We start from the raw sequence: 13,257 nt of genomic DNA on the forward strand, positions 1-13,257 counted from the left end.
AGAGAAAAACCCTACATTCTGATGCTATCATCTAGGTAAACCTTGTTTTAAAATGATTCATCCGATAAGTAATGAAATTTGGCTCCCATATCTAGTGTATCCCACAACTCTTATTTCCATTTTGTAACTCTAACTGTATTTCACACAATAGGGAATATAAATATGAATAAGACATGATCCCTGTCCTCAAAGAACTTTCAATACAGTCATGGAAATGACAGGTACATATCATAATTCAAGGATGAAAAATGCACATGGGAGATATAAATAAAATTCTGAGAAGTCTGAAGAAGGAAATGTTATTTCTGGCCAGCAAGATAAGGGAAAGTTTCCTAGAAAAAGTAGTTTCTGAATTGAATCTCGAAGAATATAGAATTTCAACAAGTAGAGACGATAAAGAGTGTATTTCAGGCAAAGGGGTTGTCATGAGCAAAGGTCTAGAGGTAGGAAAGAAAAGAAAAGAAAAGAAAAGGTACAATTTGGCTGTAGAACAGAATATATAAAAGGAAATGATGTGAGATAAAGTTGGAAAAGTTGGTAATGTCAGATTATGGATTCTTGGCTTACTTAGATATTAGAGAAGAGCATTTTAAACACATTTTTCAGATTCACTCATCATCCAACCACCCAATGTGGTCTGTTTATCATAAGAGAATCCCATGGCTCTTCAGAGTCCAATATTCACCTTCCAATTTGGATTTGTCTAACTAATAACCAAAATTAAGAGTCTTATTCTTTGTGTTCTACTTATATTTTTCGACTACTTTTTTCTCACACTGGATATCTTACGCCAGGAGTGCCATGTCAGTGCATCATGTCAAGGCTATTTCCCTTAACAAGGTATCCAAAATGTGTTGGAATACTTGTCTTTTTTAGTACCATCTGAAGGAATTACATTCCTCTAACTTTGCTGGCTACCTCTCTGAATCACTTTCCATTGAACTTTTTTCTACCTTCATATTGTAAGAGCTTCATGTCTTTAATAATCAGTTTTGAAGATGAGTGTGATAACCACAAGAGTAATGTAATCAAGATCAATGCAGTGCAATTTGGTATAAAGGTGATGCTGACATTGATTGATTTTAATGCTACTAGTGAAGTTGGTGAGCAAGGTCATATAAATAGGTTATTAATGGACTTATTCTTCTGACAAATGAACTACTGATTTTCTCTGGAAGGGAATGAACTACCATGACTTCAGTGTTCTAATTAGAGGATGACCTCATTCAATAAATAAGCCAGGATCAGACAAATTGTTATGAATATTGAAATTCATTATTAAGTTATTGTATAGCCTGGCTCAAATCAACAGTTTTTAGTTACTGAATGTTAGTTTGATTTCTTTTCATGTTTAATCAATAATAAGGGGGAAAAACTATGCTTGTTCTCTAAATATTCATATAGCTATATTGACATAGACACACCAATAATGCTTGATAAATAATGGTATAGGAATTGAAATAATCCTTTTTTTTTTTTTAAAAAACCAGTTCTGAGAATCCAACCATGTAATGAACTCCCAGTGATGAAACTCCCTTTCAGGATGCAGATCAGCTCTGGTTTTGCATGTTATTACTTAGAGATTTGCCTTGAAAATTGAGAGGCTGTGATTCACAAAGAGTTGAATGAAAATTAAATATACTTTAAAAATGGCACTTAAGCCTTGGTTTTCCTAATTAAGAGGCCAGCCCTTCATCTTAGGTACCAATAATTAATGCAATTCAGAATAGTTTTGGAGTGTTTATGGAGTATTATGTGATAACTATCAAATGTTATATGTAGAAGATAATTATTGGCAAGATTTGGAAAATAGGAGAAGTCCCACCAAGATAAAGTTAATGGAACAAGAATAACTTAGACTAAAGAATTTACTGCATTTATTTACTAATGTTTTTCAACTATATGAATTGATATTAAACAAAACATAGTAAACAATCATTTTCCATCTGAAAACTAGACCCATTCTTTTCCTGAATCGAAAAATGTGATTTTCAGTTCTCCTTTAAGGCAGAAAATAAATATGATTGGGTTCTTCCTATTTTCTAGTATTTTTAGCATTATCTTTCATTATTATATTCTTCTTCTTCTAAGTTGTACATAATTTCAACAGTGATTTGTAGCACATAGCCTAGAATTCTATACTCAAAACTGGTTAACAGGCAATAAAAACAATTCTTTAAACAAGAGCATTAATATGTAAAATTATATATGCATATATATGAAATGTGTTAAACATAAAAGAAACACAAATGTTATATCAACAAATACTATGCTCCTTGAATTCCAAATGTAAATATGAAAAGTGCAAGTACAAGTACAACTCAGAAGAGGCTTAAACCATTTAATAGGTTAATTTACCTCCCAAAGTTCCACTCTTCAAAATAAAGTGTACCATAATTTAACTATTGAGTCCAGTCCATATTTGTTAATAGTCCTTGAAATCATCTAACATTGAAAACAGCAATTGATTTTCAAGACAAAAACAAGATAAAATTGTGGTCTTGACTATTCTTATTTTAAGGGAGAAAACAAATTACCCAGAACCATAGGCAACTTAGTGGGAAGCTTTCAATTATCCTGTATTTATATGCAGGAAATAATGTGTAACAACCTTTGAAACACTTCTGCCCTCCAGTGAGAGGACAGATCCCTCCTTAGTTTCCTCTCTTCTCAAGTTGGGAAGAACTACAGCTTGCAATGTCTTGTGGTCAGTCAACAATTTGCCAGAGCTTCTAGTACATGTTTTCTGAGTATGCATGTGTTAGAGATGCCTTTTCTCTTATTACTACAGATCTTGATCTATATAAAACTTACAAACCCCTGGAATCATTATTCTAAGAAGACTAAACCACAGGGATACTCAATAATGTAATTGAGTTTAGGAACAGGTGCATGCTTCTGGTTATTTAATTTTATGAGATTCATATTGTCATGGAGAATACTTGGTTCCCAAACAAAAAAAATTCTAATAAAAAGTAAATTACTTTTATAAATAGTATTGCTTCCAGGAAAGAAGGGCTTGGGAAAAAAAGCCCAAACCATTTTCTCATTCCATAGTTTATATTCCATAGTCCATTTTCCCCATTCCATAGTACATTTTTCCTACTCCATACCCCATTTTGATTTCATATATAAATGAAAAATATTGATTCTTTGTTTTTACTACTCATAATATCTATACACACATTTCATATTATGATTTTTAATGGGAATGAAAATTTATATAACTTATTAAATTTGACACTTCAAACTATAAGAAATGAAATACTGGACTAATGCACAAAATTCACATCAATTAAACATTTGAATCATTTTTAAAAGTTAAACTTCCAATAAAATTTGAAATGATATGCAATAATATTCAGGTTTGATGTGAAACAGTCCATGTAGAGTAATATTTCTATTAACTGATTAGTTGTATTCCTATCATAAAATCCATGATTAGTGTTGTATTTGGAGAAAGTGTGTCTCTGAAGTAAGAGGAACTAGATTTTAATACCATCCCTAATACTTACTAGCTATGTGATCTTAAGGAAGTACTTCATCTTACTAGACTTCTGCTTCCTCCTCTATTGCAAGAGGGAATTGGGTTAGATGACCTCTGATTACCCTTCTAGTTATTATTCTATGATCAGAAATGCAATTACTTAGTCATATGAATAATATGGGAAACATTTTATTTCACAATGTTCCAATGAAATATGGAACAATTTTCACCTCAACAAAGCAATGTCTCTTCCTTAGGAAAAAAAAGTCTACAGCTTTGGATGTTTTGGATTTTAAGGGGCTGAGGAACTGGGGGGTATAAGAAATAAAACTATTCCTAGTTTTCTTTGGATGGGTCCTGACCCAGTAATGCAGAGTAATTATAATGCATATAATATCTGTACTTTACTGGCATTTTCCCCTACTCCCTGCCGACCAAACAAAATGACCTTGCCTCCTCTCTCTTTCCTTCCCCTTGTTCCTAAATGTTGCCTTCCCCTCGGATAAGCCCTGACACTGGTCACAAGTTATGAGTCTTATTTGATAGTTATATTCTATCTCCTCAGTTTTTGCCACTATAGATCCAGAGCTGAGGAGGCTGGACCATTACCCAACAGGACAATGTTCTTCCAAATCATCCTTGTTCTCCAATAGAAACCCAGACAAACTGACCAAAAAGGGAAAAAAAAAAGATATTTTTTTCATTTAAAAATTCTTAAAAAAACAGTTGGAGATTTAGATAATAACCCAGTAGATTTAAATAGTACAATTAAACAAGATTAGTTGTTTGTTTTTTTATTTTCACTAATAAAAAATCCTCTTATGTAGAAGTTTTCAAGAACACATCTGTTGTAAAGTGAGATTTAGCTGTGACAGCATTTGATGCTTTTCTGCTTTGAGAGAGGAATCACATTAACCAACTACTGCAACATTTAGATCTCACTTCATAATAAGTTCAATTTTTTAAAAGTCACTTTAATATGGAAAATAATTCCAGTTGAGATACATTTGGGGTTGTCTTCTTAATGATTAATGCCATACCTATGCTTTTCCCTGTAAACAAGCAAACAAAACATCTTATAGATAAAGATAACCAGCTCCCAGAAATACATAAATAGCACAGATTCTAACCACACAGAATAAGACAAAATATTTTTCATACCTTTGCAGCCACTGATGAGTTAGGTTTCTCTAGCAGGTCCCAGAGTTTCTTCCGTTTCTCAGGACAACAGGTATTATCAAACTCTTCTCCTTCTCTTTCTCTCATAGTCTCTGCCTCTCGTCTCAATTCTTCATTCATTTGTTCTTTCTTTTGATGGTATCTTGCTTGGCAACAAGATTCTAAGTATATTTCATCAATTCCCCAATAATCAAGCTCTTGACCAAAAGAGAGGGCACACATTTCTTCCATCATGTGAAGTTTCCCTGTCCTGTAGAAATTTAAAATGGATGTAAAAGCTCCAGGATGTCGATCAAAGAAATATTCATTCTCATTCAAATTGTAGTCATCACACACTTCCAGCAGAGTTTCATGAGTATTGCAGTCTCGGAGCTTCCCTAATCGCGTTCTTGGAAGTCTATCCAAAGTCCTCCATAGCACTTCATGATTTAGGCCCCCTACATTTATTTTAACTCTCCGGGAACAATTTTTGCTTCTGATGATCTCCACAGGTTCTGGTGGAAGGGAAAGAGTAGATCTTGAAGTCTTTCGATTCAAGCCAGGGGGAGCCTTCTCTGCCATTTTGAACTGGATGAGGCTGAAGAACCAATATCCTTCAAAGAATGAGTTGCAGAATATTCAATTGAAGTAATAATCCATCTCAAAGTGTATTTCTATTGGCATAACTGTAAAAAAACCAACAACAGACCTTTATTGTCTATTCCCAAGCAATAATAATCGTAATATTTTTGTAGAATGCTGTAAGGTTAATTAAGTCCTTTCCTGACAATAGATCTGCAAGGATAAGTAGAATAAGTATTATATTATCTCTAATTTGCAGATGAGAAAATCAGGGAACATAGAAATTAGATGTCTGAGCTAAGGTTATAAAAGGCTATAAACTTCAGAGCTGGGATTCCAATTCTGTATGGTTTCTATTGTCCCATGCTTTCCCCTTTGCAGTTAGTAAATATCAGATATGGGTTGTAAACACATATCGCCTAACGCCAAGTCAAATATTCTTTTATTATGCCTTAATATAAAATAAGGAGTCTTATTAAAGAATCTTGTTAGGATTCTTAGGTGCTAAGAGTGGAATTGATAGAGACAATAATTAGCTAATTTAGCATAGTTCAGTATGATTGATCTGATCCTTCAAGGAGATGTTATGGGCCAAAACTTGAAACAAGGTATTAAGTGAAATTGAAGAGACAGTGGTTAAATCTAGTTTAGCATTGATTTAATCTTACAACAAATAATGGTTTCCTAGTGATATGATGATTGATATATACTCAGTGTACAGCATATAAGCAAGAAGCTCTCAGGGCCAGACACAAAAGTCCACTAAAAGCTCTTGGAGCCTCAGCCAGGATTCAGTCCAGGATATTCACAAGGCAGAGAAGGCAGCTTAAGCTCTCAGAACCAAGGAGAGAGATAGGTTTCTATTAAAGTTAACTGGGCCCCAGGAAAAGAGACAAGACTTTGAAGGAGACAATAAAGGATTTGGACTTTAACTCCTGGCTGCATTTGGGGTGATTACACTGAACTGAAAATAAGGCTGCTCCCAGAAGCCCCCAGGAAACCTGCTCCCAGAGAACTTTATGTTGTAGAGAAGAATATTACATTACATACCTTTAAAAAAGATACTATACAGAACTCTACATGGACCATAGCTGGCACATACTTATTCTGTGGTACACTGCTATGTTTGGCATCATCCAATAGTGTATATTTTAATGTTTACTATGCATTTATGCTAAATAATTTTATTTTCCCTTAGTGCTCTTATTAGATAACTTCCAGCTTCTTAAACTGTGAGTTGCAATCCCATATGAGATCACCTAATTGAATGTGGGGATCACAAAATTATAATTTATTATCAGTAAATATCTGATTTGTATACCTATTTTATATATCTACATATCAGGGTCACATAAAATTTCTTGGGTGAAAAGAAATTATGAATGGAAAAAGTTTAAGAATCCCTGTTATAATCCACCTGACAATGCAAATTAATGAACCTATTTTTTAATAAACTGGATAATTTATGGAGTACCTACTGTGGGTAAGGTATTGCAAAGAGTACAGAAAAAAATAAGACATGGTCCTTGTCTACTCAGAGCTTACAGTCTACCAGGTAAGATAATACATATTCAAAAATGACTATAATACAAAGTGTAATTGGAAAGTGACACCAAGTACCATGTAAACTCAGAGAAAGGAGAGAAACTTAAAATTAATTTCTTTCACACATCAAATCTCCTCCAAAGAAAGTGTTGTTTTGATATTTCAACTTAATTCAATTCACTAAACATATATTAAACATCTAATAAATTCAAGGCATTATCTTAAATGCTAGAAATGAAAAGGTAAAAAAGAAATCTTGTACTTAGGAAGCTTATTGTTCAACTAAGGGATATAGCAAAAATACAGGGGATGATGTAAGATAAAAAGCAATGGGGGAGCAAAGGAGCTCAAAGTGCTTTAAGAAAGTCTGAAAATGGAAGATTTTGATTACTAGAAAGAATAATTAAATGCTTCAAGAGAGAAGTGACACCTGAGCAGAATCCTAAAGGAAAATTAGAATTCCAAAGAGAAATGTAAGGGATAGAATACATACTGAGCGTGGAATCACTTCATATGAGCACATAAGGATATGGAGATGGCAATAGACAATATGCAGAAAAAAGTAATATGCAATAAAGTTGGAAAGACAGTTTGAAGTTAGACAATGAAGGATTTTTAAAATGTCAGGTTTAGTTGGTATTTTGTCCTAGGAAAAAAATTAAGAAATATTTGGAGATAGGGGAAAGGATTGAACCTGTCAGACCTATACCTTAAGATAATTATTTTTGCACTTAGTTAAAATGTATGAGAGAAGGAAGAAATCTGGATCAGGTGAAAAGAGACCAGAATAATAATTGAATAAAAACTGTTATGAGAAATATTGTGGAGTGAAAATTGATTGATTTTGCAAGATTAGGTTTGAAACATAAAAGAGTCAAGAATGACACAAAGTTGATCAACTTACATGACTATGAAGATGGTAGTACTTTCAAAAGAGGAAGATGGAAACCTAGATATAAATAAATATATAGAATATATATAAATACATACATACATGTATGTATGTATATACATACACACATATAATACAAATATATTTGAAATATATGGAAAACCGTAAGAGCTAGAAAGGACTAGTGTTCCCATCAGAAAAAATATCCTAAAAAAGGACATGGAAATAGAAAACATAATACAGGTATAGCATATAGTTCAATTTGGTTACAATAAAGAGTACATGAAAATACACATTGGAAGATGACAAAATATTGTTTGGGGCTAAATACTTTAGGGTCTTGAATTCCAAGTACTGAGTTTAGGTCTTACTCAGTAATTAATGAGAAGCCAATGAACACCTCTGAGCAAGGTAGTGATGTGACAGTGATGGATTCCATATACAGCTTAAAAGTTTTATCTTTTAGAAATCTTTTTCTCTAAGTACTCATCCTTTATGATGTTTGTTCTTGGATATGTGTTATTATGACCTGAAATAACCAGCATCTTCTTAGTTTGTTTTCCCCCTTACAATCTCTTAGTAGTTTGCCCTGATGTTTCAAACACTTTCCTTGGTACATCTTTTTTTCTTTAAAACCCTATGCTTTTACAAAGCCTGCAGCTTAAGTCATACTATAGAGAGAAGCTCGAACTTTTAGATGTTAGGAGGCTTTTATAATTAAAGTCTTCCTTTGAGGTATATATCAATTCCAACAGGAGTCAGGCTTCCCTACTCCTATAGTGCAGCACCCTGCTATTGGATAGATTTCTTTAATAGTCTTGAGATTATATCTTCTCAAATAGAAAATAATTCACATTTAAGAGATTTAGAATTGTCCATTTCAATGGATTTGATAGGCTCAAAAATATTTTGTAAATGTGAACTTTATTGTATTTAATATCTATGAGTTCAAATTTAGGCATACTTTGTTTTTAACATACTTGAATACTATCCAGGTTTATAAAAAGCAATCAAGTAAGATGATTACTCATTTTATAGAAAGAGATTTTATTTTAAATGATGATTCAATATTGTTATTACATAGCAATTTCTATGAGGCAAATGGTCCAATTGCTGAAAAACTTTTAAATAATTCAGTTATTGAAAAATATATTTACATAAGGCTTTACAGTAACACAAATACTCTATTGTGTGGACATCCATTTGGATTAAATAAATAAAAAACTTACCAATAGTCACCATGTCCAAAATCTGCTTCTACCCCCCCACCCTCATTTCATTAACTTTGAAGTAATAGAATAATACTAAGAAATGCATGTTGAAATGTTGTATTTTCTCAGCTTTATCTCTTTAGAGTTCAGGACAGAGTTTATGTCACTGTATTTTAAAGTCCTCTGCTTTTCCCTCAGTGTCAGGAAGTATCTTGTAAATATTAGGTGCTCACTAGATATGTTTTGATGATGGTGATGAACCTATGTATATAAGTTGTTTCAAATTCAAAGCTATCAATAATAAAAAGTCTACCTTTAAAGAACAGAAACATTTAGAGAATTGCACTAACAGCAAATCACAGTAAAATCTTATGATTCTGTGGCCCATCCACTTTATATAGATAGATACACCATGGTTGCATGGATCATTCTGTGATTCATGTGGGCATTTATAACAGCAATAGTGAATGGTCAGCAGGGCTCAACGCCATTTAATTGACTCCCAGTAATCATGGACCATATTTATTGTTTTTGAATACCACATTTTCTACATAGATTCTTTTTATAAGTACAAGCCTGAGACTTATGTTGCTTAAACTGTCTTCAGTGTCTTCAGCCTCTTATATGAGGCTCCCCAAAAGGACTAAGAACAAAATTTAAAGTAGGGAAAACACATTATATGTAAGTGATAATTGATTATAATTTACTTTGCTAAAAGCCATGTTATTAAAGGCAGATGTGACAGTACTTCCATGGTAGGGAATTAACTATTTGGAAGAATTAAAATGTCATCGATTAAACTGATTTTCATTTCTGATATTAGAGCAAAGATTGAAATCAAATTAAAATTTAAGTTAGAATAACAGATTTAGATGTAAAACATCTTGGAAGTTACCTACCCAGTCCTCTCATTTTATAGATAAATAAATAAATACATAAATATTATAGATAAATAGTTAAATAAGATATTAAAGGTCTGAGCTAATGGCATAGAATTATTAATAGGTAGGCATGGAATTTGAACTTAGGTTTTTTCATTTCAAATTTAACAATCTGGTTGGTGTCCTTGGAACAGAAAAATGGTTTAGAAAAAGACATTAATGTGGATTATTTAGAAATTTAACCAATGTAAAACAAAAATGACAATGAGGAGACCACATTGAAAAGCCTTCAATTTTGCTAAAAAGAGAGGTATGGGAACCTTTGGTAACACAGATTTAGAAAATGAATTTATATGTAAAATGTTATAGAGGTTAAAGGAATAATGAGAAGCATGATCTCATAAAATAGCAAGAAACAATGGAGAAAAACAGTTTACGTGACAACATTGAGATTTTCATATCAGAAGCCCTCATGTACTGCACATGGAATTAGAAATGTCATTAAAGGAAACAGAAGATAATAGGCTTGATGGATAAGATTAATTACAAAGAGACACTATGTGTTCTGGTGCTGGTTCAAATCTGAAGGGATGGAGGGATCAATTCTCAAGACAAGAAAGAGAGGAAGATACCAAATGGAAAAATCACTTTTGTTATCAGTACAAATATAGTCAAAAAGTCAAATGCTGAAGATATCAGCAAATATAGACATGTTTAATTTCTCATTTCTACACAATATTTCTGAGAAAAAAATTTATGTTAGGGGTACGCTAAATGCAAATAATAGAACAGGCAATTTTGCAAATGATCCTATTCCAGATTTTATACTTGATTGAAAATGCAAGTTTCTTCTGTGCTTATTTGTTGACATAAAAACTAAAATATAAAAGTTTTGGTAGGGCAGAAGAGCTCCTATTCAATCACGTGGCTCCTATGCAGATCATGTAAAATGTATCAACATAAACAGCACTCAAGAAAAGCTTCTGATGATTAGGATCAAATAAGACAAAACCAGGAGATATATTTATCATTTTTATTTATCATTTTTAACAGAGGATATCCAATATGATGTTCAAATGATAATGACATTCTCTACAGATGATAAATTCCTCCAGCTGCCCTGTTGCAGATGATATTGTACCCATTGTAGCAAGCCCTAGGCTACTGATGAGGCTGCTGAATCGGATTAATTCTTAGAAAATAACTCAGAATTACTGAATTTCAGAACTGAAGGAATCTCAGTGATAAAGAATTCCCTCAACCACATTTTTCACATGTGACCATCCAGGCTTATATTAAAGACATCCAAAGATAAAGAATTCACTACCTCTGGAGGCAGCCCATTCTGAATTTGAGTAGTTCTAATTGTTAATTTTTTTTCTTTTCCTTGTTGTTACATTGTTTTTCAGAAATGTGCAACTTTTTGTGACCTCATTTGGGTTTTTCTGTCAAAGATACTGGATTGGTTTTCTATTTCTTCTCTAGCTCATTAGGAAATTGAGGTAAATAGGGTGAAGGTAAACTTGGAGTCACATACCTAGTAAGTCTCTAGGCTAGATTTGAAATCACAAAGTAGAGTCTTCCTGACTGCAGGCCTCACCTACCTACCCTTTTCTTTTCCTTACATTAATTTTTTTCTTAGCAGCTTTTACCAACTGGTCCTAGACCTTTCCTATAAAAGTGCTTTTTATTTGACATCCCTTCAAATACTTCAAATTATGTTTTCGATAGAGTATAGAAGGTCAGAGTGGAATGAGCATTGGCTCCATAGTCAAAGGACCTCAGTTCAAATACTACTTTTGCTGCTTTTTACCCAAAATGAACTGAGGCAAATAATTTAACATCCTTGGGCCTCAGTTTCCTCATGTATAAAAAAGAGGGGGTTGAATAAGATGGTTTCTGAGATATTTTTCAATTCTAGATCTATAATCCTTTGAACCTATGATCCCTATGCTTTCTCTTGAGGATTAACACCCCCATTTCCATCTCCATCATAAATATGTACAAAATTCAAGGCCTTTCACCATTCTGGCTGCTTTCTCAAAAGCATCATCCAGTTTAGTTGTGTACTTCTTCCAGTGTGGCACCAAGAACTGAATAGAGTTGGCCAAATGGAGTCTGATGAGGGCAAAGTACAAAGAGATAATCACCTACTTATTTTTGGATTATATTTCCTTCCCTGAAAAATAAAATCACATTATTTTGGAGTCTTCTCTAAACCAGGCTATCCAATTGGATGGACACCATATAGAGCTTGTCCATCTCTACGTCTATCTTAGATACAATAGATGGGCAATAAAATTGATATTAGAATTAAATAAGATGATTGCAGCAGTCTTGATTGAAGTTGGAAAATTCTGTAATTCTTTCAGTGACATTGCATCACTCCCTGAAATACAATCCCATCTTTGCACCATTAGGATTTTTCTGCAGGTGTTCTATAACTGCAAATCACACAATACCACAATTTCTGAGAAATCAAAATTGTAGGTCACTCAAAGGATGATGAAGAGACTGGACATAAATTGGCTGTAATACATTACTAATAAAGAATATTTCTCCACTGTATACCAAGAGAAAGTTGAAATGGGTTCATGATTTAGACATAAAGAGTAATATTATAAGCAAATTAGAAGCACAGTGGACAGTTTACTTCTCAGATCTGTGGAAAAGGAAGGCATTTGTGGCCAAAGAAGAAGTGGAGTTCATTATTGAACACAAAATAGATAATTTTTATCATATTAAGTTAAAAAGATTTTGTAAAGATAAAACTAACACAGACAAGATTAGAAGGGAAGCAATAAACTGGGAAAACATTTTTTTCCATCAAAGCTTCTGATCAAGGCCTCATTTGTAAAATCATATATAAAGAATTTACTCAAATGTATAAGAATTCAAGCCATTCTCCAATTGATAAATGGTCAAAGGATATGAACAGACAATTTTCAGATGAAAAAATTGAAATCATTTTTAGTCATATGAAAAGGTGCTCTAAATCACTGTTGATCAGAGAAATACAAAATAAGACAACTCTGAGGTAACACTACACATCTCTCAAATTGGCTAAAATGACAGGAAAAAATGATGAATGTTGGAGGGGTTGTGGGAAAATTGGGACACTAATACATTGTTAGTGGTGAACTAATCCATCCATTCTGCAGAGCAACTTGGAACTATCCCCAAAGGGCTTTCAAACTGTGCATACTCTTTGATCCAGCAGTGTTTCTATTGGATTTATATCCCAAAGAGATCTTAAAGGAGTGAAAGAGACCCACTTGTACAAAAATGTTTGTGGCAGCCCTTTTTGTACTGGCAAGAAATTGGAAACTGAGTGGATGCCCATCAGTTGGAGTATGACTGAATAAGTTATTGTATATGAATGTAATGGAATATTATTGTTCTATAAGAAACAATCAGCAGGGTGATTTCAGCAAGGCCCAGAGAGACTTATATGAACTGATGCTAAGTGAAATGAGCAGAACCAGGAGATCATGTATACGG

The 13,257-nt window shown here is 33.0% G+C and overlaps 1 protein-coding gene across 2 annotated transcripts in view; it reads right to left on the minus strand.

The window, feature by feature from the left end:
* Window positions 1–13,257, minus strand: part of KCNB2 (potassium voltage-gated channel subfamily B member 2) — a 457,934-nt gene that overhangs the window by 418,171 nt on the left and 26,506 nt on the right. For both annotated transcript variants that reach the window (XM_051970048.1, XM_051970047.1), the window contains one exon: window positions 4,649–5,331. In XM_051970048.1, the coding sequence (XP_051826008.1) occupies window positions 4,649–5,227 (579 nt within the window). In that variant the 5' untranslated portion in view covers window positions 5,228–5,331. The remainder of the gene's footprint in view (window positions 1–4,648; window positions 5,332–13,257) is intronic.

Source organism: Antechinus flavipes, chromosome 1, assembly GCF_016432865.1.
Source record: "Antechinus flavipes isolate AdamAnt ecotype Samford, QLD, Australia chromosome 1, AdamAnt_v2, whole genome shotgun sequence".
Lineage (NCBI taxonomy): Eukaryota > Metazoa > Chordata > Mammalia > Dasyuromorphia > Dasyuridae > Antechinus > Antechinus flavipes.